Source organism: Tinamus guttatus, unplaced genomic scaffold (genome assembly GCF_059628265.1).
Source record: "Tinamus guttatus ecotype Peru unplaced genomic scaffold, ASM5962826v1 Tinamus_guttatus_pri_ptg000846l, whole genome shotgun sequence".
NCBI lineage: Eukaryota > Metazoa > Chordata > Aves > Tinamiformes > Tinamidae > Tinamus > Tinamus guttatus.
The window spans coordinates 122131-149559 of record NW_028289380.1 but is presented as its reverse complement, the minus strand read 5'-3'; the positions used below and the strand labels follow the sequence as shown (position 1 = coordinate 149559).

General features: G+C 46.2%; 1 protein-coding gene across 2 annotated transcripts; it reads left to right on the top strand.

The window, feature by feature from the left end:
- Positions 1 to 360: 360 nt before the first annotated feature.
- On the top strand, positions 361 to 27063 carry LOC104568613 (discoidin domain-containing receptor 2). 2 transcript variants are annotated; one of them, XM_010215526.2, is made up of 17 exons: positions 361 to 497; positions 1851 to 1953; positions 4536 to 4764; positions 7305 to 7452; positions 7657 to 7762; positions 10462 to 10648; positions 13802 to 14048; positions 15031 to 15123; positions 15628 to 15785; positions 16000 to 16195; positions 17315 to 17559; positions 20041 to 20162; positions 20537 to 20734; positions 23391 to 23625; positions 24654 to 24803; positions 25614 to 25651; positions 25994 to 27063. In XM_010215526.2, exons 1-17 carry the CDS (start codon positions 434 to 436, stop codon positions 26040 to 26042), a joined length of 2568 nt encoding a protein of 855 aa, XP_010213828.2. In that variant the 5' UTR covers positions 361 to 433; the 3' UTR covers positions 26043 to 27063. The 2 variants fall into 2 exon arrangements, with proteins under 2 accessions (XP_010213828.2, XP_010213820.2); XM_010215518.2 differs by lacking the exon at positions 25614 to 25651.
- Positions 27064 to 27429: the final 366 nt, after the last annotated feature.

Below are 27429 nucleotides of genomic sequence, written 5' to 3'. Positions count from 1 at the left end.
AAGTAGTTTCTGTAGCTCCTAATATAATAAGGAAAGTGAAGATCAAAAGGCAGGGAGATCAATTTACACTGACCTTAAATAAGGGCAGCAGTTGAGTGTGTCTGCACAGCACTCATGGCAGCCAAGCTCCTAAAAGCTGAATTGTGATAATGCTGTTAGAGGCAGCACTGGTAGTCAAACAGGTGCTGACTGAACAGCCTCTGGTCCGAAGAAGGATCAGAGCAGACCTGGGGTCAGGACCCTTTTGAAGGCAAGGAAAGGGGCCTGACCCACCACCACATGCTGCAACACAGTGAGGCTGTGATGTGGAGAAGGACTGGCGTAGGAGGCTTCTCATCTCACCTTTGCTTTTTCTTTCAGAAATGTAGATGGCAGCTGCTGCCTGTGAAGGACTTGCGCCCGTTTGACCCTGCCCAGCGCTCCAGTTGCTACCATGATCCTCTGCATGCTGCTGTTGGCCTCGCTGCCCAAGCCGTCTGGCACTGAAGTCAACCCTGGTAGGGAGCTGCCAGCCTGGGAGAAGACTCTCATGTCCCACCTTTCACATGTTCATTCTCAGCCATTTTTTCCCTCTCATGATATATATATATATATATATATAAAAATATAAATGTAAATATACGTGCATGTAAATCTAATCACTAACATAGTCCCTAAATGCTCTCCTGTGTGCCCAGACTGCCAGTCTTCCTTGACTGCTGTGGGCCACCTCTCCAGACAGTCCTAGGAGGGCCCAGGCACAAGGAGAAGTTCGTTTTCTTGTGCAACATCCCTATTGCCCTCCCCACTTTTTGATGTGAGAAAGGAGGAGTAAGAGCTGTATTCCATATCTGACAGGCTGGTGTGCCATGGTTTTAGACAGTAGTATAATGGTGTCTTCTGGTTTAGTCTGTATGCATTTCTATAACCAGCTAAAGTTGCTTTTTGATCTCAAAGCAACCTCTCTGGAAGTAGCTAATTCAGTCTTCACTGTGTTGGTATATTTAGGCTGTTCTTTGCGTAGTTCTTGTACTTACTGATTCTGCTATTATTTTACTGCATTGTAATACAGAATTTTACTGCAAAGTAGTACAGAATCATGGGATTACTCTTGGTGGTATTTTCCCATATCAATAGCTTGGTGTCATCAGCAAATATTGTCACCTCACCATACATCTCCTTTCCAAGGCACGTTATGAACATATAGAGCACCAGTAGCTGATACTATGTCTGACAATCACAGCAAAATCTTTCTGAAATAATGTGTGGTTACAGGCAGTTTTATATTGAAATTTAACAGCTTGTTCTTCAGATAGTACTGAAAGTGGTAACAAAAAGGTGGATTTCATGTGTCTGCCTTTCATTGTGCCTTCTGAACCTGCTTAACAGCTTTATCAAAGCCAGGCAGTCTTGAAGATGAAAGAATGAGGAGACCCAGGGAGGTGCCTTTGCTGAGGAAAGGGCAGCAAAGCTGCTGCTGTGGCACACACGGTTCGTCAGGGAGGACGTGTGCAGGGGAGATGCCAACCCGTGTGCCCACAGCCCTGGCACCACCGTGGCGTGTGCTGTGTTGTGCCTGTGCTACTGCAGAGACAGGGTAGAGCTGGGGCTGCTGTGTGTTCAGAGGACAAGGACTAAAATTCCTTAAAGTCTTTGCTCTCCAGGACTTTGCTGAATGATATTAGCTGTCTGCATCAACATATTTCATCACTTGCCATTCTAGTTTATAGTAATCATGAAGTATTCTCCCTTTTTTATTTGCTTTCTTTATTTTATCATTGCCCTGCTTATTCCATACCCTGTCAATTAGACTTGTCTGTGATCTAAAAAAGAAACACTGACTCGTTAACCTGCTTTTTCCCATCTTTTAGCCATATGCCGTTATCCTTTGGGCATGCAGGAAGGAACAATACGGGATGAAGATATCACGGCTTCCAGCCAGTGGTATGATTCCACAGGACCTCAGTATGCACGGTAGGTTCATCTCTGGCAAAACTCTAATCCTTTTCTTCTACTTATCTAATATGATTGAAGATAAAACTCTTCTTTAGGCTCACTCACAAAGAAACCCCTTTGCTTAGCTTGGTCACCACTTCCATAGCAGACCTAAATAAATGCACAGGGACAGGCCGAGGGCGATGGTCGTGGTCACAGGTTGCAACACAGGCAATATCAACTTGATAAACAGAACAAAACAAAACAAAAAAACAAAAACCCAACCCTTCCAGTGAGAAGGAAGGGCTGCAGCTTACAAGTTTCCTGAGAGGTGATGACTCTCCATCCCTGGAGCTCTTCAAGATGTGGGTGGTTGGATAAGTTCTTGAGGAAGCCAATATAGCTTTGAAGTTAGCCCAGCTGTGAGCAGGAGATTGAGCTAGAGACCTCCAGAGGCACCTCCACTTTGTTCTTTCTGTTGCTCTATAGCCACTTCTAATGGGTTTGTGACTTACAGGGCAAGTAGGGTCAGTGCCTTCGAAACTCTTGCTAGAGCACATGAGACTTTGAATCATAGAAAGTCGTTTAGGCTATTGGATTTTTCAACAGCATCATAACGAAGATATGTGCTGTGTGCACAAATTAATTCAAAATTTCTGAATTCTTTGGCTGCTTTGAATACAATCGCCCTGACCTGATGGTACTGACTGCTGGTCTCAGTGGTGTTCTGCATCACTTAGATGCATTGGCTTTTTACGGAACTGATGACAAGTGTTTCCCCCCGTCATGGAGTTTTCCTTTGCCCCTAGTTAGAAGTAAGGAAAATTAAATGCTCCTAATTAAGCTTTTCTATTGTATTCATTATAGCATTGTTACAGGAAATGGTGTCACCAAATTTTTATTCTGATCAGAGTTTATTCTGTTAGTTTAAAAGCTAACATTGTATTTTGCAAACTAGAACATACAGAGTTAGGGGGTTGTTACTAAGCAGCTGCAGTATTTTCTTTTAGAGTCAAGAAATCATCCTTTTTCAGTAGTTTGACTTTGTTCTTTTGTTTCACTTCTTTCAAAGCTGCAGATTGATTTACGAAATATCTCCAAATGTGAGTTTCTTATAGTTGTTTGTAATGATGATATCAAACATTCCTAAATTTTCTATGCAAATTAGATGTGCATTACAGGTTAATTTTGATGGTTCTATTTATTCCAACACTTTGGGCAGTCCAAAATTATGAAATTCTCCTCATGTTTGCTTTTTTCCTTACTCTGTGGTAGAGTAAAGATGCTAAATGTTGTGTGTTTTGGCAAAGTTTGCCCAAGCCTGTGGGTCTGAAAGCTGGGGCTGTGTTTTGTTCTGAGGGATGGCTGCTTCTGAATTCTGCAAATATCTGGGTTGTCACTTGCCAGCTGTTACCATCATCCTTTTTTTGCTAAGGCAGCTGGAGGTCCGCAGGCAGCACACACCAAGGGACACCCCTCTAGCTGCCTTCACTTTATTGGAGGTCATGGCTTTCCTGTGCAGATGCTGCCTGTCCGTGGCACTTCCCACTGCCCTTCACAGCTTTCTTGTTTTACTTGCCACGATGCTGTACAAGCCTCATACAAACAGCAGGGACCTGACTGAGCTGAGATGAACTCCAGTTTCTACCCTGTACCTTGACCTTCTGTGTCTCCTTTGGGCTACTTCCTTCCTTGATAGGAGACTTGGCAGCACTTGCCATTCCCACTAATTGGAGTAAGGAGGGCTGCTGGAAAGAAAAGGACATTTCAAGGGCTTGTTCCTTTCTGGGAAATCTCTGCTGCTTTAAAGCTCACATGGGCTTATCGTGTCCAGATTTTTTTTTTCTGCGTTTAAAACTACTTTCACCACCTTGTGGCTTGCAGAGCTGGTCTAGGAATGCTTAGGTAACTCCCTCTTTCCTTCAGTGGCTCCATCTGCTGATTGTTAGAGCAGTTGACATGAACTCTCCAAGGCAAAAAGGTTGAATCTTTGCAACTAGTGCTACAGTGCTCAACTCGAAGCAGAGAGATTCTCATCAAACACTTAACGGTGTCTTGATGAGCACTTGGGGTCAATGAAGAAAATGTGTGGATCATGTCAACACAACTTGCGCTGGTTTGTGGAGCAGAGCTTTGCTTCTAAAATCTGTTATAAGGTAGCTCCTGTGTGTGTGTGTAATAGCTATAAAAGAGGCTGAGCAGAGACTCAGGCATTCATGTGCTGGGGACATAGGTAAAGTGACAATGTGCTTTCCAGGTCACGTGCTAAAAACAGTCAATACACAATTTCCTACAGACTAATATAGTTGCTTACAAGGCAGCACTAAAGTATTGGCTCTGAGAAAAAGATAACAGTAGTTGATGGTAATAGTTGATGAGAAATATCCAAGACAAAGTGACTGTGTAAAAGGCAAAAATTGGCTACAGGTATCTCGGGTAAGTGTCTACAGATCATCACTCAGAAAAGGAGTTTTCGTAGCCAACTGCCAGGGCTCACTTGCTAATTTATTTTCTTTTTATGCATATTTGCAGTTTCAAGGGGACTCTTCTGTTAGTGGGAAGGCTGTATCCTCGAGAGGAAAGTGGGGTTTCTTGTTTTTTTAGTATGTTTTTCCCCTCAGGTTACAAAGGGAAGAAGGGGATGGAGCATGGTGCCCAGCTGGCTTGTTGCAGCCGGAAGATGTGCAGTTCCTCCAAATGGACCTACACAAGCTCTTTTTCATCACCCTGATTGGGACGCAGGGACGGCATGCCCGTGCCACAGGCAAGGAATTTGCTCGTGCTTACCGGATTGACTACAGCCGCAATGGAGAGCGCTGGATCTCCTGGAAAGACCGTCAAGGCAGGCAGGTGAGCGCAGCAGGAGCTGAGCCACGGAGCACGCAGAAGCCCAGGAAAGTCATAGGGAATTAAACTGCAGAAGGTGCATCCTTTCTTTGCCTACCTGCTGCCTAGTGCTTCTTGCTCTCTGATTCCTCCCTGTCAGGGGTTCAACATCCTCTGCCTTAGTCCTGTACTTGCTGGGGCTATTATTCCCTTGAGCTGATTCCCCAAATCCTTGCTTTTGCCTTGACCTAAAATAGTTGCTCTTTAGTACCTTTCTGTATGTAGTCAAAACACTTGGAAATGCACTGGGATTGTCCCACTACCAGCCTGGGACTTGCTTCTGAATTGAAAGCTGCAAAGCAGACTTCACGGCCTGTGTCTGTTTTAGAGCATTAACTACTCTGTCTGGGATCTGGCATGCCTGCCTTGTGTTGGTGTCTCTTTTTAAGAGGAGGGACATGGAAAGGGGATGAGGTTTTGGATATCTGATAGTGGCGTTAAATTTAGTTTAATTTAGAGGATGGAGGAGCTCAGAGGGTAGGAAACATGCTGAGCGCCCACCCACAGAGGCTTCCCTGCTCTGCTGCAGTTATTTCTGACTCCCTCCAGACTAAAGTATGCAGTGCTCCCCTAGCTGCCCTCTGCTCATGTTCACAAGCCTTTCTTAAACCTCCCTGGAAGGGAGTTTTCTCCCATCTGCAGTTGGTATGAGCTGATCCTTCTGTCTCAGGCCTAAGCCAGAATCTATCCCTCGGTAGCCAGCCAGTGCCATGGAGTTCTGTAGCACCGAGGGCGCTTGGCAAGTCACAGTGTGGTCTGTAATGCTAGAAACAGTTTAGGTAATAACTTACAGTTTGCTAATGAGTGGCTTGTTCACGCAGACCTTGAATTTGCTGCTTGGCCTGTTTGTATCTTGCCTGTCCCTCAGACCGTGCCAGCAAACACTGCGTTTGCAGGGTGCGAGAGGAAGCGTGACCTTAGTGCTGCTTCACTGGTGCTTTCCTGGGTGCAGACTGCCTGCATCTTCGCAGTTACTGCAGAACTGAACGGAGCCCTAGCCCCAAACAGATAACCCCCCTTCTCCATGGTCCCAGGCTCATGCTACGCAGTTATCAGGCCACTGAAGTGTGTTTGATATCAGTGTTATCATTAGTGCCCCGGCTCCATTTCTGTAAGATCTCCCTCTTGGGTTACAGCGAGGTATGAGGGTGTATTCAGGCACCCCTGCTCTTCTGTGAGCGAGTCCACTTGTGTGTTCTGGCAGTGTGTGTACATGTTTGCTGTTATGACGCCAAAAAAAGACCACCTGGTATCTTTAGAGAACATGGTCCTGTTCTTGTTCGGGACACAGCGTACCTAGTGGCATATGTGATTCCTGCCCTTTCAGCTTCTCTGAAAAATGACTATGTCTACAGCATACTCTTCTCAACATGTGTCACTAGTAAAGGTCACATTCAGTTAGTGAATGCATGTTTCAAAAGCACTATTACTCTGTCAAATCATTCCTAAAATGCCCTACGAAATTATTCAAGCTTTGGTGCAAATGTTGGTGCAAGATTCAGATTTTTTTTACGAAGACTTCAAGTCCTGCAGTTGATATATCTGCAGTCTGGACTCGCACTGTGGTATGTCCCTGTCTAGGTGGGTCACACAAATGGCTTCAGCCAAGAAGGTCTGTTTGCTTTGCTGCTAAGTTTCAGATCTCATTGGCTTGTGAGGCCATCAGGCAGATGGGACATGTACCAGGACCACACCAGGAAAGTCAACTCTAGCTTTGATGCATTTGGTAAAGGCAGAGAGTCAAGCTGTTGTCCCTGTGTCTCTCACTGCCTCAGGATGGTGCTGTCTTTGATGGATCAGGCCCTTAATATTAGAAGTCTTTTTATTTTGTTTCTGTGGGTTCAGACTCTTTCAAAAAATCCCTTAGAATTTTTGAGCCCTTCTCTGAGGAGTTGACAGCTACAGCTGTTGCCGTACAGTGACTGTCAAAGCAGAATGTGGGACTTCCTAGAACAGTGATCCAACAGAGGAGGAGTGGATGAAACTGTCTGGCAGAGTAGACAGCACTTTGCCAGAATGGAGCACTTGGGTAATGTGGAATATTTCAGTTCAAGGCATCTGCTCTGCAGCTACTTGGACCTTCATCCATGAAATGCTGCCCCAACTCTTGGCATTTTGTTGGCTTGTGTAGTATTTCATAGAAAAAGGACATCAAGACCCTCCTCAGGTAACTGGTGATAAGGGCAAGTGCCAGGCATGGATTGTTGTTAGAACGTGCATGTAGACTTCTTTGAAAGAGGGTTGTGATCAGTAACTGTGCATGTAGTCCAAGTGCACACTTGTCTTCCAGCTGCCCCCCTTCTCCCTCTTGAGGTCCTTCCTGGCACCTGTTTGCAGTGGTCGGGAAGAGCAGGCAGCCTTTACCTCCTAAGCTGGGCACCGGCTCGGAGGAGGGGAGCAGCAGCTGCAGATGCAGCATGGGGAAACTCACGAGTCTCAAATGATGGGTTGCAAGTTAACTCCTGCACAAGAACCGTACAGCAGGAAGTTTATCCCTTTTCTAGGTGATCCAAGGCAACATCAATACTTATGACGTGGTCTTAAAAGATCTTCGGCCTCCCATCATTGCTCGTTTCATCCGGGTGATTCCTGTGACAGAGTTGCCAATGACTGTCTGTATGAGAGTGGAGCTCTATGGCTGTGTCTGGTATGGTAAGTAATGATTTTCATGCCTGGGATTGAAAAGTAGCCTTTGAACAGTACTGACTGGGACTCCTCAGCATCCTCATACATGAGAGAGATTTCCAGGCTTACAGAATTGCTTCTGGTGGTCGATATCATAAATAGAAGTCATGGGGGCGGGGATGGTGGAGAGCTGCTGCGGCTGTTTGACGGGCGTGACTTTCCTCTTTTCAGATGGTTTGGCATCCTATAGCATCCCTGAAGGAGGGATGATAGCGGCTCCTGGCTTCCCCATCGTTTATCTGAATGACTCAACCTACGATGGCTACCATGAGCGCAGGTGGGAGAAGTTGTCCTGTTCTCTTATCACTGTGCAAACTGCCTCCTCTTTGTTACTTACCCTGCCATTAGTATGCTGCATCCTAAACAGTTCTGAAGGCCTAGCTCCATGCTAGCCTTCTAGCTCTCCAGAGCATTTGAGTGGCTTGGTGGTTCCAGACCCTTTGTGTTGTCAGTTGTCCTGAAGAGGGGCACAAACTCGTTATTCATCCCATGCTAGCTGGTGAAGATGACCCGGAAGCAAATTATTTATCTCTTATTGGAAGTCTTTGGAGCTTCTCTTCAAACAGAAGGATCTGTCATTATACAGCTAAGCACTGTCTTAGCTCATGGCTTCCCGTCTGTGCATGGTGTAATGAGACATTTCTGATACGTCTTAAAGCCCTCATCATGCTTGGTCTCTACTGTGCCCTTACTCATTGCACTGGTTTCACTGCTGATCGCGTATAGCCTTATCTGCAGTATTAACAACAGCTTAAAGTGCTACTACTCCTTTTGTTGCCCAAAATCAGAGTGGGAGCTGGACCTGCTACTTGCACAACCACAGTGTCTTTGCACAGCAGAAGGTCTTTTCCCTCTTCATTGCCTTGGCTTCTGGAGTTTGATATTCTGGAGGCATTCTCCAGCAGACTGCATCTTAAACTGTTGCATATCTCCAGGGTAAATTGGGCATCTGAGAAAGTATGCAGCACCTGAACCTCAGGCCTGCGCTTGGTACCTGTGAGCTGCTGGGCAGATGTGAGACACTGGTTTTGAAAACAAAGCCCCGAGGGACTCAAACAGCTTGGAAAGTTGCTGCAGTCCCTGTGAGTCGCTGTGAGTCAGTGGAGACACCGCTGCCAATGTGGCATCAGAGGAAGGTGGCTGATTTCTCTCTGTAAAGATTTCTTGCGTATGATGCTTTTCTAGTTTGGAGTCAAAAACCCCAGGATCTTCAGATTTTACAAATTTTGCCATTGCAAGGCATGCTAGTATTTCAAATCACTGAGCTAAATTAGGAAATTTGTTCACATTTTGAGGTCTGTGGTTTATTGTATGACTTCCTTGCAAAACAGTTCATTAAGAGTTTAAATCTGAAATGTTAAATAACTGCTCTTTCAGAGCTGAGCACTTTGCTATAAGTACAGATTTGAATATGTTTAAATGGCTTGAAATGTTGAGCAAATTTAGGCACAGGCCTCTTCTTGAGCCAGCAGACCCCAGCTTGTGCAGGAAGGTGCCTGAGAAGCAGCCTGCTGGCACCCATGGAGCTAAGGTGCTTCTATTGAATGTTCCCCTTCCAGTAACTTCCTAAATTTTTCCTGATGCCTAAAATTCCTCATACTTCAAGGTGTGGGTGTTTTAAAATGCTACTTCTGTTCTGCTATGCTGGAGTCAAAAATATGATCGGGGAAGGCAGTTGGAATACCTTCTTTATTGTTATAGGGATGTTATAAGATACTAGGTATTTAGGTCTTGGTAGAATAACATCTGGTTACAGCTTTCAGGCTGTATTGATATATTCAAGATTGAATAGGGAACCTGGTCTTTGAGTTTCACCCAGAGGTTTTTTCCAGTTACAGAAAATACTTTTAAAAGAAGGTATTTAGAAATCCACTATTGATGTCATGAGAGCAAAATGCCTTTTGAGTCACAACTTATGTTTTAGAGAGTCACGTGCAGATGTAGGAGGCAAGTACTTTGCTTAGTGATTGAGCCCTAAGCAGCCAACTTTGCGGCAGCACCACAAAGCCCAAGGGGTTGAGCAAGGAGCCCTTCAGACCACCTAAAGCACAGGTCAAGCACCTGGCTGGCTGGAGGCAGGAGTCTGTGAATCCTGTTGGGAGTTCGCAAGACCAGCAGGCTAGCAAAGATCCCAGTGGTAGGAGGGCTTCTTCGGAACGGACTTGGGGACCTTTGAAGCATGTACCAGCAATCCAGACTAATTAAATCCTAATTAAATGAAAGAGGTCCAGAAAGCAAGCTCAGGCATTGACAGTGCTGCTAGCACTCCCTGCTGCAAGACAAGAGAATGTGCCAGGCCGGGCTCCCAAAAGGCAGTTGAGTCAGGAACGTACCACGTGTAGCCTCTCCTGCTCCGTCCAGTCTTCCAGCGCTGTCCCAGCTGGCTCTGTGCGCTCAACATGGAGCCAGGCAGAGTCCTGGGAGAAGAATCTCCTCAGCCCTGTGGCTGGTAACATGCTGAGCAAGAAGCAGTGTCAGAAATAACCCCGGAGAGAACTGGCCTTGTCTGCCGGCCACGGCCTCCCGCTGCCTCCTGCACAGCTTCCTGTCCTGCCTGCAGAACTCTCCCCCTTGTCCTCCCGGGGCAGTGTTGCTCCCATGCAGCTCCATGGTCAAATGTTTCACTTAAAGCTTTCTCTTAGGAGAACCCAAAGTGTCTTCTCTGGAACCTTCACTTTCGTTCTCAAGAGGATCTATTTATTGCTAGATTTTTGTGGCTAGTGTGACACAAATGCAAATACTTTGCCTTTTGCAAAGCAGGGGAAGGTCTTCACAGTTCAGTTTGAATAAAAAGGAGGTGATGCTGTACAGTAACAAGGAATGAGTTCTTGTCCAGGATGGGTTAAGAACAATTAAACTAATGATTTCTTGATACCAGCTGGAAGACTTAAGTGCCCTCACACTCCAGAGGGTCGGGGAGCCTGAGTTTTCTCCTAGCTGGTGTTCCTGTATAACTCTTAGCTCTCTCTTGCCCAGGCACTTGTATGGAGGCCTGGGCCAGCTGACGGATGGCGTGCTGGGGCTGGACGACTTCACGCAGAGCCACCAGTACCGTGTGTGGCCAGGCTATGACTACGTTGGCTGGAAAAATGAGAGTTTCAGCACAGGCGCTGTCGAAATGGAGTTTCAGTTTGACCGGCCGAGGAACTTCACCTCCATGAAGGTATCCAGGTCCTCCCACTCTGAGTGCCTAGGGTGGGCTTTGGGTCTAGGGGCTTCCAAATTGCCTCCCTAGGCTCTCTCCCCAAAGCACAAGCCTATCAGAGGCAGGATTTGAGCAGGAAGTAACTCAGGTTTGCCCATGCAGAAAGCTGGGACAGGGGAGCACTTGTGTCTCCAGAGCTCAGATGTTTTCCTTCCATCATTTAGCTTAAATGACCAGGGACTAAAAAGCTGACACCTGGGGCAGTGCTCAGGCAAAGCCTGTTGACAACAAGAATGAGTTCAGGATGTTGGCTGCTTTCTACAGGCCTTACCTGACCCTTGCGGCAGGAAAACGTGATTGTGCTTCCATTTTTTTGACCAAAAACTACTCTAGATGCTTAAATCTCTGCTTGTGCTGTGGGAAACTACTTAATCATGAAGGAAAAAGATGAACAAAACATTTAGAATCTGTAGTAAAGAGCAGAATCTTTTTAAAAGTAGCAGTGGCTTTTCTTGTAAAGATTTCAAATGAAGGAGAACCCACCACATCCTTAAGTAAATTGTTTTGGTGGTTACTTACCCTGGTTTTATTTTGTCTATTTTTAGCTTGCAGCTGTTGGCTCTTTGCCTCCTTTTTCTGGCAAAAAATTGAGTCCTGCCTTCTCAGAAATTTTCTTGTTTCTATATTATGATTAAATCACTTTCTTAATCTCTGGTTCAGTAAACTAAATTGGCTGAGCTTCTTAATTCCTGCACTGTGAGAGCTGGGATTATTTGTCCTGTTCTCTTCCAGTCTTTTTCCTTGCTTGCCAGTTCTCTTTTGGAGGTGTAGAGGGTGGAATTGGGTGAAGGCTTTCTACCAAACTGCACAGACAAATGGTACTGATTTTCTGCTTTTGTTTATGAATCCTGTGATCACATTTTGCTTTTTTTCCTGAAGTATAGGAGCCAATGTTTGCTTGACTTCTAGCACAGTACGACGATCTTATCCCAGAAAACAATTACTTTTGGATAAAAGTCCAATCCAGAAAGCCTGATTTACATTTTGTTGCTAAATTAAATACTTCTAAATGAGTCAGTCAGGACCCAGCTCACTGCTCAGTTCACATTAGTTAAAAAATTGCCATTTCTGATTGGTGGTGGTGGTTGTTGGTTTTAAATTCTATTTCTAGTGATTTTTACTCTCTCTGGGTCCCTAAGAAAGATAGGGAATAGCCTTGGGCTAGGAACATGTTCCTGCTAGAGGAACAAGCCTACTGAAGAATGATGCCTTATTTAAGTTTGGCACGTCTTAATCAAATTATGTAATTCATGAGTTTGTATTGTTAGCTGGAGTTGCTTGTTATGAGAGTAAATCAAATGTATAAAAATCTGTCATGTACATGGAGCCATCCTGATCAACCAAATACATAAGCTTGTAGAAATAGCAACTTTAGTATTTCATAATACTGCTCTGATTAGCATAAATTATTCTCCATTTTTAATTCAGTGTATACTGTATCACCTTTACATTCGTATCAAATAAGCTAGCTGATAAACACTGTGATACATATGTTACTTAATGCTAGTACCAGTTGGTTTACTCCAGTCCTTTGAACTCTCCCAATATACAAGGGAATATTAAAAATAAATGTTACCAAATTTTGCAGGTATGCTGCGGATTACTCAGGCCTGCCTAGTGTAGAGTTGGACATTGGTAGGTGTTGCTTAGCAGCACACTCGTCATAGTTGGAATAGAAAGAATTCCCATATCCCTCCAGGATGGGAACAGATGCAACCTCTGTCCAGCTCTGGCACAGGCTGCACTGCAGGCATCGGACACTCCTGCCTCGCCTTGGGTGACTCTGCCTCTTCTTGGATAATGTTGTCTAGGTTTTCTCTGTGCCTGGTTATACCCAAATACCCTTGTTTTGTCTCTTGCCTGCCCATCGGGCCTGCTGTCCTCGTTACCGCCTCGCTCCTATTCACTGCCAGATGTCACAGGGATGAAGCAGTTGGAGCAATTAAGGTTCACAGCGCGCTCGGGGCGGAAGCTCCCACTGCTCTTGGTGCTGCGCAGTCATTTGGAAGTGATTCCTGGAGCCTGCTGGAGGCTCAGACCACCAGGGCTGTGGAGATGGAGGGCAGCCTGGGAGGAACCCTGTGGACACCGAGGGCCACTTTATTCCTTTTATATTGTTCCTGGCACTTGTGCTGTGGTCCGGATCTTCAGTCTTACATGACAGAATCGAAACTGTCATGTTAAAAATAAAAATATGAACCCAAGGATGATATTTGTATTAAAGCAAGATAGCCAGGTTGATAAGGGATCCTTACGAGCCTCATTACTTTGTGAAGCCCCTTTGCTGTAGGTCTGGTTGGGTGCTGTGTCTTGGTGCTGATGGGTGGTGGAGGAGCCCGAGATCCCCTGTCTCTCTTGCTGGAGCCTCTTGGCCTGGGTGCAGCCCAAGAGCAGGAGGGGGAAAGTTGCTACTGGAAATGAGCAGCATGCGAGGTGCCTGGTGTGGGGCTGTGCGCGGGGCCCTGCGTTAGCGAGCGCGGTGGCAGGGCAGCCATGAGGGGCTGTGCTGCAGGGTTGGTAGCACCGCTGACCATGGGGATCCCCCCAGGTGCTGAGCCACCAGGAGAGGCCGTGGAGGCGGCGGCGTGAGGGCAGCACAGAGCCCGCGCCGCCCTGGGGACACAGCCGCGCTAGTGCCACATGGCTGTGGAGCAGCTTCTCTGCCTTACACTGCTGGGGAGTTTTTTGAAGGAAATGGAGTTTGTTGCAACTGCTGCAGGCTTTCTAAAAGAGGCTATAGAGCCCAGATACAGTTTTTGTCCCCTCTTTGGACATACATCCAAGGAGAGTTGTTCTCTGAGGCTTTAGGTTTAATACAGGTTTGGAGGCTTGGCACTGGTGGTTGTTGTTGTCTTTTGTTGGGTCTCTTGGGAAGCTTGCCAAGACTTGACTGTTAATTTAGTTTTTGCATGTGAAGCTAACAGCTGTTTCAAAGTCACTTCTTGCATGGACATTCCCACTCCAGAATAAGGGTTTGTACTGGAACAAGTCAGTCACGCTGATTTAAGGATATTCCTACAGACAGCTGTTAAAGAGTTTCGTGAACAGAAAATCACTAACCCTTGAATCTTGGTTTCGATAAATCTTCCTCTCCGGTTGGTGTGTTTCTAGGTGCACTGTAACAACATGTTTTCCAAGGGAGTGAAGATCTTCCAGAAGGTGGAGTGCCTGTTCAAACCACGCCTGATTGCGGACTGGGAGCCCGAGCCGGTTGGAGTGGCAACAGTCTTGGATGACAAGAACCCCAGTGCGAGGTTTGTGACTGTCCCCCTCAATCACCGCGTGGGTAAAGCCATACTCTGCCGCTTCTCCTTCGCCGACTCCTGGATGATGATGAGTGAGATCTCCTTCCAGTCTGGTGAGTGCTCCTGGTTGAGGAGGTCCAGGGAAGCCCGGGGAGCAAAGTGATGGTGTAGAGGTGCTGGGTGTGTTCAGGGAGCAATGTAGGGCAGCATGGGGCTACCCAAAGGGGGAGCATTAGGTAGTACTGGGTGCCCTGCGAGGAGTCAGAGGGTGATAGGGAAGCCTAAGATAGTTGGGAGGCTGCAGGATGCTGTGGGGATAGGGAAGGCAACCTGGGGTGCAAATCAGGGGCATGGTTAAGGGAATGGTGTGGCCCATCCGTGTGACAAAAGGTAGGCCAAGTGGTGTGGTGCTGGGCAGGGTTGGGAGGGCAATGCAGAAGCAGAAAGGGCCAGATGTGCTGGGAAGATGTTCAAGCTGTGACTGATGCAGGAGTGCAGCAGCAGAACCAGGGAAACTAGAAATGGGATTATCAGGTAGTTCTTTTGAGAAAGTTGCTTGCTGCTTATTAGGGTGGCTTTGAGCCTTAGCTGTAAGGTGAAAGTAGGTGGGGTGGTTGGGAAGGCCCTGGGGGGCTCAGTCTTGGAAAGAAAACAGCTACTGAGAGCAAAATGCAGTGCTTTAGGTACAGCCTCTCACTCGGGAGACCCTAAGCAGCTCTAATGAGGGGACAGTCCAGGAAGTTTGCGGCTCGTTTCTGCCTTGCTGGTAGCAGCCCCTCCTGGCCCCCTTCCTGGCAGACGTGCGCCCGGGCAGGCTGCTAGTCTGACCCGGGATGACGGTTCTCAGGCTCATGCCAAAAACGAGGCAAAGCTCCTGTCCCGGCTGTTCCTGTGGCTGGCCGAGCTCTGGGAAGAGCCCTGCAGGGATGGGGGGGGGGGGTACCGGGCACCGGAGCGAGAGGCTGTGGAGCCCTCACTGCCTGGCTGGAGCTCAGGGAGGCGCCGCCGGAGTGGGGACGCACTCGGCTTCAGAGGGCCCCGGGGCAGCTGTGACCGCAGAGCTGAGTGCTGAGCTCCTTCCCTCCCTTGCTGCAGATATGGAGAGCGTCAATCCCATTATGGTGACCGTAGCCCCAAGCACGACGGAACCTCTGGAAGTGGAATACAATGTCACCGAGGGGACCTGGGGTAAGGATTTCTGTCACTTAGCCAAAGCTTCAAGTACCAGGTAATTTCCCCTTGCCACCCTGGTTAACATGGTCTGTCCTTGTCTTTCTGGAGATCTGGGTATAGTCTGGTTGTTGCCCTTGTACCCAGGGCTGCATTTTAGTTTTCTGAGCTTCAGCTGGCTGCTTTGGAGCAGGGCAGCTGAACACAAAAGTGCAGTTGCTGACTGAAAATGTTCTGCTGGGTGGTGTTGTCTCCTTTAACACAAATCCAGCCAAGGAATCATTTCCTGTGCTAAGAATGGTGGTTAGCTGCAGAAGTCCTCTGCACAGCTCTTAGCTCTGAACCTCCAAAATGAGAATTTTTGATTAAAGTATGAACACAACTAATGCTAATACTTGGGAAGCTGCTTAAGATGTTTTTAGCACCAGACTGTAGAAAGGAACATGGTCTCATGGAATTTGGCCAGTGCATAGAACAACTTGTGCTTTGTTGATCAGATTCTTAACTCCTCTGTGATTGCAGAAACTACGTCCTCTGTAACCAGCACCTGGATAGGAGAGAAAGCAGATGACTCTAAAACTTCCATCCTTGTGGGCTGCCTTGTGGCTATTATTCTTCTGCTCCTGATGATTATAATCATTATTCTTTGGAAGCAGTATGTTCAAAAAAGGTTGGAAAAGGTAATACAATGGAGCTGTTTGCCAGTTTAGAATTAAGTGTTAACCCTAGTGAACTCTGAGTTATGTGGAAAGCATGGGGCCTCACCTGTTCTGTCCTGTAGCTAAAACCCTGTTTCTAGGGACACAGGCCCTACCCAAGATGTTACTGGAAATGGTTGCAGCTGACACATCACTCAACCTAGCATCAGCTCAGCAGTTTTTGCTTTTTCCCAAGGCCCCACGCCGAATCCTGGAGGAGGATGCCACAGTTCGTCTCTCCTTCTACAGCTACACCATTGCCAACAACCAGACCCAGATTCACCAGTCAAATCCCACATATGAGCGTGCTTTCCCCCTGGACTTGGAATATCACCAGCCAGCAACACTACTCCACAAGCTTCCAGAGCTCTCGCAAAGTGCAGAGGATTCAGGTAATATAATCACCCGCCTCCACAAGTTATTTATTCCTCTTATCAATATCTTTTTTTTCCCTAATCTTCTCTCTCTAACTTTGGTATTTGAGATGGGTATTCTGGAGCCGTGACATTTTAGCACATAGCTATGGCAGATGGTGCAGCAGTCTCAATACACAGCCTTTTATTGTTCTTCTTGAAGACTCTGTGTGTGTGTGTTAGCTAGGTCATCTGTTAGCAGCTGCTTTTAGCAATCACAGCAGCAAGTCATCAGGGGTGTTGCTGCCTGAGGCTCTCCAGGACAATCCAGGGAGGTTCATGGAAGAAATTCCTTTAGCACCTCTTCTTGCAGGAATAGCTCTTTGAAATACTCTCAGGAAGGAAGCAGAGGCGTATTTGACAGAATTGTCCATGGTGCATTGGCTCCTGCGACCCCCTGGGAAGTTTTTGGAAGTTTTCCTTCCTGTGTGCATCCAACAGGCTTTTGTACTCAGTGATGGCATTGCTACTTCAGTGAATAGAAGGGCAGTATCTCTCTCTTGTAGCACAGATGGGCTGTTAAGTTATTCTGAGCAGGGAAGCTGATTTGGATGGAGTCAGGCAAGCTTGAAGCAAAATGAATGTTCTGTGTCATACTGACCATACAGGGGAATTAATTATAAAGAGTAATTACATAGTGTTTATGTGAATAAGCTGTAATAGGTAGGGTAAAGTTATAATAGAGTACTCAGAAAATGCAGACTTTATTCAGTTCATTTTGCAGAGGGAGATTCACAGCAAACTTGCCATTTCAAGCAACATTCCTTGCCTCAAGTAAGAGGTATTTAGGGTGAATGAGAAACAGAAAATCACATGCAACACAGACCTGTGTGTCTGGGCGGGAGTTGTAGCTCCTGGTAACTGGGAGAGCGGAGGCTGGGTAACACAGGGTCTGCAGGAGAGGTTTGTTGGGTTTTAAGCCTCTGTTAAAGCATCGTCCTCATCTAGATGTCCAGTGCTGCTGGTAGAAGGTATCATGTGCAGCCAGGCTGAGTCTCTCTAACTGGGCTGTAGTTATGGAGAGGAATGGGAGCTCGGCCGTGCTGCTCTGCGGGAAGCAGGAGCGTTCAACTTCAGCTGTCTCTGGTTTCCCCTCAGTGTGCAGTGGGGACTATGCTGAGCCTGACCTGACCAAGTCCACTCCTCACCAAGGCTTCCAGAACAACGTTCCTCACTATGCTGAAACAGATATTGTCCACTTGCAAGGTGTGACAGGCAACAACATGTATGCGGTGCCAGCCCTCACAGTGGATTCACTCACCAAAAAGGACATCTCAGTAGGTGAATTCCCACGGCAGCAGCTACGACTCAAAGAGAAGCTGGGAGAAGGGCAGTTTGGTGAGGTACAGCCATTCTTTTCCACACATCTTCAGTAGAACACCTGGCAGAGCAAATCTGAGCTGCTGGTTGGGTACTGCCTCCCATTTAGGGCCTGGGGGACCTACATGTCAGTGTTTTGATACTTACCTTTGCATTTGGGGAAAGCCAGCATCCTATAATGTTAGACTTCAGAGAGTCATTCTGCGCTCATGAGCTGGCTGCTTGGTGCCACAGAAGTCTTTTCCAACAATCCATGAATTTTTGTTAGCTGTTTGCTCTCTGCATCCCTGTTTATGACCCTATAGAAAGTCTGGGTTGTGAATTCAGACTGTTCCATGCTTTTTCTTGGAAGTCCTGGACTTCTGGTGTCTCTTGCATTCAGATTATGCCCCCTTAAGCATGTGAGTGGGAAAGGTCTGGTAGCAACTCTGGCCAAGGCAGATTCAGCCTACCTCTACATGTAGGTTGTGCATTAAGAGGTGGAGGGTCTGGCTGGCCTCTGCACAGGCCCTGGGCCAGCATGGACGTTTCCCAGGTGTTGCCGTGTCCTTGTGTTTCCTGGTACGGCTGCCTGCTTGACCCATGGCTTGTGCTGAAGCCTCGGGCATGTGGGCCATGCAGCTGGCTCCTCTGCCGAGCTCTCGCTCCCTGAGCTCCTCTGGGGCTGAGAACTTGTCTGTCCTTTTCTTCTCTCCCTACTTTATTGCAGTGCCATCCCTAGTTTCCTACAGAGCCAGATCTCACTCGTGCCCAACTCTTCCAGGGTCTCTGTCTCTCCACCCTCCCCAGCTTTTGCTCCCCCGAAGACTTAAATTCTGCCCTTCTGTCATCTTTGGCAAAGCATAGCCCTTTACTGCTCCCTCATTCTTGGCCATGGTGTGCCTGTCTCTGTGTTCCTTCCCGTTGACCACACACACTCTCTCTCCTTTCCCCACTTATGTCTTTTTTGGTCTCTGAGTATTAGAGTATTAGAAAGCTGGTGATGTCCTTTACCATCATCCATGGCTGTCGGAGCAGCCTGTTCTGCTGTGGCCTGGATTCTGCCCCTGTCCTGGGTTGTGCTCCAACTGTAAAACTTTTTTTTTTCCCCCTCACTGTTTTGCTTCTGGTTTCCCCTTCCCACTCTCTCCTTTTCTTTATAATAACCGTCAAGAGTTCTTCCTCCTCCCCCTTTTGCTGTCGAACAGCAGTAGCTTGTTCCTTTCTTCACATCACAAGCTCTTTCCCTCATCATTGCAAATGTGCTGAGCTGCCTGCTTTCTCCTTGCCTCTGCAGGCTTTGCCAGACTGGGTCATCACCAAATGCCCTGCTCCAGCAGTGTGGCTTGGTGTTCTGTCTTGCTTCTAGCAACATGGCTCATTTTTGCTCTCTTCACTTTCAAGCAAATCTTTTCTGCTCCTATCCACCCACTTCCTGGACTCAGTGACACACTGCTTTCATTTACACTTTATGCTCTTAATACCATGGCTCTTTCCTATGCCAAGTTTGTACAGACAGTCTCTGCTTGACTTTGCTGGATCTTCTGAATGACAGAAGAACAAGTCTGACCATGCTTTCACCATAGCAGACTTCATAAAACAGCAGAAGCCTCTTCATACTTTTGTTCTTTATGTAGCTTTGCCCCACTTTGTGTTGTCTCCTTCTCCTCCCTGTGCTTGTTGTGTAAGCTGGTGATCGTGGCTACATATAAAGTGCATTAAGCTCCCAGTGTGTTATCCTGCTGCACATCTTCCTGGTACTGATGTATCCAGTCTGCTCACCTCTGTTCCCTTTTCCAAAGCCACATGCTCAGGTTGTCTACTTTCCTTTGTTCCTGTATCTTTGGTCTTGTTCTCCTCTTGAGTATATTTTTTTCTCAAGAAAACTCCCTTTTCTCCCCCTTTCTATAAAACACTAGAGTAATTTCAAGTCTTAAGTGAATTAAGAAACTCAAATCTGTATTCTCCTTGGAGATCTCCTTTGGATACATTCACAGTTGAGGTGTTCATGTGAAACATTTTTTCCTGCTTAGAGTCTGAGGACTTAGGAGTTTTGTCTTTGATTTCCAGACACTCCTCATTTAAGTTGGGGCAGTGACTCGAGCCAGACTGCAGACACCTGGCACTGTGTGTATGTGGCTGGTCTGGCTTGCTGTACATGCCCAACCTGCTGCAGCAGTGCTGTTTGCATGTGTAGAGTAAGACAGGAAACTCCAGGTTTTATGGCCTTCCTGAACATGTTCAGTGCTTGTTTGGCAACTTAGATTCCCAGTCATTTACCTTCAGTATAGACTTGGTGTGTTAGGGACTCATCAGTGTCATTTCCTATATCAGGGACTATGTAGTGTAAGCGTATTCTTCTTGCCTAGGATCTAGGGCCATCCTATAGGCTGTTTGCCATCAGAGTAAAGATTTACATTATTCATTGAGTCCCTCTGACCGCACATGGCTCAATGTGACAATGTTTTCCTCTGGTTTTCTCCCCATGTGTGCTTTCATAGTTGCCACTGCTTTCTGCCCTGCAGGTACACCTGTGTGAAGCTGATGGTCTGCTGGAATTTCTGGGAGTCTCTTCCACAGAATTCACCCGACAACCAGTTCTAGTAGCAGTAAAAATGCTAAGATCAGATGTCAACAAAACAGCCAGGTAAGCATGCCGGCAGCGGCTGCCATCTGAGAGTGAAAGTCAGTGTTTTCCACTCAGCAGTTTGAGAGATGTCACTGGGGCTCACCTGTGTTAGAGACAGGCCCCGCGCAAGTTTTGTGTGTTCATGTAAAGAACAGGACACAGAGTTGAGAGTAGGAATAGACATATCTATTTTTGAAATGGTGCCTTTGTCCCCTTCACTAGAGAGAGGGTGGATGTTGCCCACAAACACAGAACTGGTGTTCAAACTCGCAGTGCACAGATATCCATATACTATACCCAGATACTGACCCTCGTCAGGGATTTCATATTGCCTCTGCTGTCCTTAGACAAAGGAATAGCCTGAGATTCAAGCCTGTTTTCTGTCTTTTAAGAAATGACTTCCTGAAGGAGATCAAGATTATGTCGCGGCTGAAGAACCCAAATATCATCCGACTCCTGGGCGTGTGTGTGCGTGACGACCCGCTGTGCATGATAACGGAGTACATGGAAAATGGCGACCTCAATCAGTTCCTGTCGCAGAGGGAGATCTACAGTAAATTTGCTGTTTCAAACAACATTCCCTGTGTGAGGTAAGAAGAGCCTGTTTAGGTCTAACCAGGAATAATGAGCTATCACAGCATCTGCTGCGCCTTCCAGGGAGTTTCCTTCTCCCAGCCTGGTCAGCTCTGCAGCCTATATTGTGGGCAAACAGTCCCACTTTGAGTGGGAGGTTGTTTTAAAGGACTTTCAGAGGTTCATGTTGTTGTGAAGCACCCCTGACTGTGAGCTGTTCTGATCGCAGTGAGCACTTAGATGTCTTTTTTTTTTTTTTTTTTTTTTTTTTTTTACCAGCTTAACCATTTCCTGCATTAGTGAGCTAGTATCAAATAACTAATTGATATGCCAAACTAGTTGCATTGCAGTGAAAATCAAAAAATTCTGCTAGGCTTTTAAAATGTCTCCTTGGTTCCTGGTGTGTGGGTTTGTGTGTGTTGTGTTTGTTTTGAGAAAATAAAAAAGGGGGAAGTGAGTGTAGAATCAAACTAAGGGAAGATTTTATCTTCTAGCTGAAGGAGAACATTTCTCTGAAAAAGAAAATGGTTTTCTGTCAGTACTGACATTAATCTCTTCTGCAGAAAGATTAAATCTGACTTAAAAGCATCACCACTGTTGAAGAAAATCCTTTCCTACTGAAGTAGTCTTGTGTGTAGGACAAAGATGCTTATTCTGCTCAATAGAGAGACCTGCTCTGAGAACTCGCTGCATAGCTTAGTCCTTGGCATGTACCTATTTATAGTTTAGTAGCAGGGCAGAACAAGTTCTGTTGATGGACTGGTCAGGAGATGGCTGTATTTTACCATCACATCCACGTTTCTGCTGGCAGTGGGCAGCAGCCTCGTCAGGAATGTTATTCTGGCATCCTGCATAGTCATGATACACTGAGAACTATGGAGTGGGAGAGGATTTACATCTGTGTAGAAACCTCTTCCTGCTGTCTGCAGTCCCTTGTGCCTTCCACACATCTACAGCATCCCTCACCTTTAGACTTAGGGCATTTACCTGGCCAAAGCCTTGAACTGTCCATTCTTTTTCATGCTGCTCCTGAATTGTCCTATGATTGTAGAACTGCCTCTCATATTTTTCTTTCAGACTCCCTTCCTCTGTAATTTGGTTTAACTTCTGTTTTTTCTGTGTCTCTATTTGATCCTTCATCTCATTCTTAGTGTTGCCTTTATCCCATCTTTCAAGCAAATATAGTTTCTTCCTAAAGAAATCTTGTGACTAGCTCAGATGTTTGTCTGTATAGGAGGTGTTTATTGAGCATGAAATGAAGCCCTTGGCTAAAGACTGCACCTTGTCTCTACCAACTCCTGTGGGTGTTGAACACGGCAGAGTGCCAGCATCCCCCCAGTGCTGAAGCCTATTACTTCATGCACCAGATTTGAGACATGTCTGAAGGAGAGGGCTTGTCGCTGTGTTCCTTAAGCCCTTTTGGCTCTTGTTTGAAGTGCATCTTGCTGCTTCTGTGACTCTGTAGCAAATGATGAAGACAAGTGGATGGTCTGCTGGGGAGCATTGCCTGCCCTGCTCCTCTTCACAGCAGGCACTGTAGATCTCACTGAGCGGAGGAGCGATGAGCCCAGCGTTGGCTACGGGCAGGTCTTCCCCAGGATGCAGATGAGACCATGGGGCTGCTCGAGTAGCCTGGGTCAGCCCAAGGGGGACGCTGTGACCAAGCAGGGGCCTGGGAGAAGGTAGGGCCTGTGGGCGATGCCCGGCCCCATGCAGGAAGCTCCTGGCTGAGGCACAAGCAGCTGGAAAAGCTGCTTGTCTGTGGGAAACAACAGGTCTGCCCAGATCGGGAGCAACGTTGAGTTGACTGTCACCTGGGCCAGCCGAGTGTCACCTGGTTGGGCTGTGTTTCACCATGCCCAAAGGCTGTGAGGGCCTTCAGCTTGCGAAGGTGGGCTATATTATCATTAGGTGATTAGGTTGGTATAATTTACATAATATGATAGGTAGTGCTTTTTTCATTGCCACTAAAACACAGATGACGAGTATGGCTTTCCTCACTGAGCTTTGAGAGAATTATTAACTGCAAGCAGATTATGCATATTAGATTTTGTGTGAAAACTGCTTGTTTATATGAAGTGTTCAAGCTTGCAAATGGGAATACATTGCAAAGAAATGGCACATGAAGCATCTGGAAAGTCAGATGGTTCATGGCCAGTGTATCATGCACCTTTAGTAATAGTACCTTTCTTTCCTACTGAAAGGAAATACAATTACAATAGATGGAAAATATATTTGTTGAAACACTTAGCTTACCTTTCTTGTTTTAAATATATAGTACTTTCTTCAAAGTTAGTGATATTTCCCATTGCAGTGTTTGCGAGTTAACAAATTGAGTAGTTTAAGACATGAGATTCTGATCTTATGATCATGAGACTGTACAATTTAATTTTTCCTGGCTCTGAAAAGTTGGTGCTATGATGCATAAACTCCTTCCATATCAGCTCCTTGTACATGGAACCAATGAAGTACTGCTTATGAATTAAGTCTTTCAGGGCCAGTCTGTCCTTGCTTGGACAACTGGACGTCTTCGTTTGTGCTCTTATGGTGAAAAAAGTGACAGGCTAACATTGTTCCCTTGTAGTATAACAAATGTGAGGCCCTAGCCTTATGTCAAGAGCTGAATGCAAGGAATGCCTCTGCTAATGTTCTTTCGGTCTTGTTTCAATGCAGCTATGCTAACCTGCTGTACATGGCCACCCAGATTGCCTCGGGGATGAAGTATTTGGCATCTCTGAATTTTGTGCACAGAGATCTGGCCACTCGCAACTGCCTGGTGGGCAACAACTACACCATCAAGATTGCAGACTTTGGCATGAGCAGGAACCTTTACAGTGGGGATTACTACCGTATCCAGGGGAGGGCTGTACTGCCCATACGTTGGATGGCCTGGGAAAGCATCCTTCTGGTAAGGACTGTACGAAATAATTCTCTGCTTGCTTTGCTTGTTTTCATTGTGTCCCTGAATCAGTAACCAGCCCTTACAGCATCCCAACATACGGTGTTAGTGGCTCCCGGTGAGATGTCCTTGTGCCAGGCGTATTGCATCCCTCGGAGAAGGAGGGTGCTCTTGCAAATACAGTGCAGCACAGACCATGCACAGCGTAATTTCTGTTCTGTTCCTGGCATACATGATTCCTGCTAGAATGTAAACAAGCTCCCTCTCTGTGCCTGTTGCCCAGCCGTGAAGCTTAGAAGGGCAGGGATAAAACATGATGAGTTTCTAGTTTCAAGTCTGGCTCTGAGGTTGGGATTTTTTTGTGTGTCCAAGGCTCTCCCCTTAGGAGATGGTTTAACAGCCAAACAAATTCAATCCAAAGGCAGTTTTATAACATTTGGCTTGATAGTTCCTTTTCAAACTAATCTATGTGCCCACCTTTAGGTATTGCCTACCTTTATTTTTACAAGTGCATAGCAAACTTGTAACTAGATGTCATTATAATGCCTGATATATTGCCTAAGCTTTTCTAAATTCACTTCAGTCTTAGTTGCAGCTTCATCTAACCTGTAAGTCTCTTCCACCTTTCTTGTGCTAACATCTTCCAAATATTTGCAGACTACTAGGGTTGCCAGATAAGCCTGAGCAGTCTTGAGTGTCTTCTGACCAAACAGGCCCTCCAGCTCCCTGATTATTCACACAGCAGCAGACAAAATAAAATCTTGTTTCCCGTTATTTCTCTGGACACGCGTTGCTCCAAACACAGCAAGCTTGGGCACATTTTTCTAAGGCAGAGAACACACAGTGAGCACAATGTCACCAGCTTTTGCACATACATTCCTGAGAGTAGGTCACTTGCTCTGCTGTCTCTATGGAGAGCCTTTTCCGAGGTACAAATGTGTGTCCTCACATTAGGCTGCCGAGAGCTTAGGTTGAAATGGTTTTCCCAAATGTGTCCTGTGAGCAGAGAGGGCTTACAGTGTTGTTTCTGTTCACAGGGCAAGTTCACCACAGCCAGTGACGTCTGGGCATTTGGGGTCACCCTCTGGGAGATGTTCATACTGTGTAAGGAGCAACCTTACAGCCTTCTCTCAGATGAGCAGGTCATTGAGAACACAGGCGAGTTCTTCCGGAGCCAGGGCAGGCAGGTAAGAACACAAAAGTGACTTCTTTACTTGCCCTCCACATCTGAGTGGGTTTCCCAAGGGCTTTCCTGGTGGCTTGATATCCTCTGCAGAGGTCCTTGCTTCTATTCCTCACCTTTCCAAGTGTGTCCCAACTCTCCCATTTTTCATCCAGGTTCTTGTGCTAGCTTTCCCATATTGGAGTCCCATTAGAAGAACTTCTTGGCCCTGTCCAGTGCCTCTTCCTTACTAGAAGCCACTTCCATTTCCAGATAGATTTGATGTACCACCCTCCTCATTTTCCCTGGGCTCACTTATACAATCCACTTGCTCCTTTCCCTTGTCCAGTATCTCTCCTGTTAGCATTTCCTCTGAAAAATAGGGAAGCCCATAGTGAGATGGGGAAGGAGGAACTGTTAGTGCCTATGAGTTGGGTATTCCCTCTACTATCTCCACACATGCCAAGATGCCTCTGACTATCCCAAGCTTTTAAGGGCTTTTGTGTTGTTACCTGTCCTCTCATTTTAATTCCTGGGCAGTGCTGTGGGGTCTGCTGCTGCCAGCTTTATTCTCTTGAATCAGTGAGGGTCTATGATGATGATGGTGCTGCATCACACACAGCCCAGCGCCTTGGTACTGAGGCTCTTCCACCCCGGCAAAAACATGGAGTGCTTGTTATTTGCCAGTCTTCTAAAACTAAGTTTTAGCACCAATCATTTCATTTGATTTAATGAAGATGAAAGATGAGTATCTTGAGAGAAAAATAAAGCTATTGCTGCCAACCTGTGTCTTAGATAAGCTCTAAAAGGTTTTCTTTCTGTCTCTGCTAACAAGCTATCACGATGCTTAAAAAGCCTCATGGGTTGTCTACGGTGAGTGAAAGTATTTGGATTTTATTGTGGTAAACTTGGTTTTGGTTTGTGTGTTGCTGTCACTTAGAATAAAAATCCTCTAAAATGTTTATTTTTATGGGACAAATGACTGTTTTGTGACTGGCTTTGTCACTGAACACATTGACAAAGTATCTGCTTTACCCCTTGAGATATGTCAAAGATTCATCCAGACTTCACTTCCAGATTCATGCTTAATGGGTTTTGAACATTGCATGACTGCTGTCTTGTAAAACCTAAAACAAAATTGTCCTTTGGTTTTAATTGAATAAAGGTTCAGTTCTTTTAATAAAGATAACTGAAATAGTTGTGCTTCTCTTCCAGATTTATCTCTCCCAGACTCCTCTGTGTCCTAACCCAGTGTTTGACCTGATGCTGAAATGTTGGAGCAGGGATATAAAAGATCGTCCCACTTTTGACATGATTCACCACTTTCTTCTAGAACAGATGGAATCAAATATTTGACTCGAAAAAGAGACAAACTGTGGAGAACTGAGTGACTTTGGTGTCTCTCTTTGCCTGGACCTCATGGGAAGGTGGTCAGGCTGTCTTGCTCTCTTCCCTTGACTCTAATCTATTTAAGTTGAGACATCCATGGCAGCTGCTCATTCTATTGGCCATGGTCTGACACACAGGACCAGAGGATTTTATTTGGTTGAAGAATCATCTCCTCTTCTGAATCCTTTCCTGGGAATACTGTGAGAGGGAATTGATTAGATGCCCATAAACTTTGGGGCCAAAGGAATGAGTTAAGCTTTGTGAGGGACTTGGAGCTCTCTGCTGTATGGAATAGAAAGCTACCAGTTGATTTGGGAGTTACGATTCAAGAAAAGATGTGTAGAAGCAGTCTTCTAACTCAATTCCATTGAGTCCAATGGAGTCTTGAGCACATTAGCAAGTGTTTCAGTATGCTCTTGCTACAGACAATAGGTATAGCGAGAAACTAGAAATGACTAGAACTAGGAAATGGTTTAACAGACTTGAACTGATAGAGCTGGAGTTAGCAGCCCTTTGGAAGTAACTTTACAAGGGGCTATGGAGGATGCAGATAAGGTTCAAGATCATGTTCTTTTTTTTTTCCTGTGGTTGTTAAGCACTGCTTTGGTTATATATGTGCATTTTCCCCACACTGGATTTTTTTTTCTAAAAAATAAATAAAAGGAAAAAAATGAATGTTAAAGGTCACTGAAGGTCACTACAGTAGATCTTCTTTTGACCTACAAATAAGGACTAGAGTAGGGAGTTTGTATTGAAAAGTAGCTGATACTGTACTACTGTCACTATGTAGATTTATTAGCCTAATGAACTTGTAGCCACAACGGACTGATGTGCAATTAATCCTGTATAAGTACCCGTTAATATGAGACCTCTAAGTCAGTGCTGTTACATGTGCAGAGGGACTTGCCTTTGTAAAACTGGCTGAGAGCAGAACCTGCTGTGTCACCTGTGGGAGCAGGGTGCTGCTGCCTGCGGCCACGCGCCCCTGGCACTGCCTGGTCCCCTCAGCTCTGCAGTGCTCGGGCATGCGGGCAACGCTCTTCAACCCGGGCTCCTCCACGGCTGTGACCAAACCCGGCCTCGGCAGCTGGGGCTGCTGCAGCCCTGGCTTCTGCTCAGGGTGGGTTTGCTCGTTATTTTGGATGCTTCCCCTCAAACGAGACAATCCCGGTTCAGTCAATAAGTTGTTTTGTGCTTCAGTTAAGTCACAAGTGGCTCATTCTGCATAGGTTTTGCAGGGCTCTGAAACCCTTTTGACATGA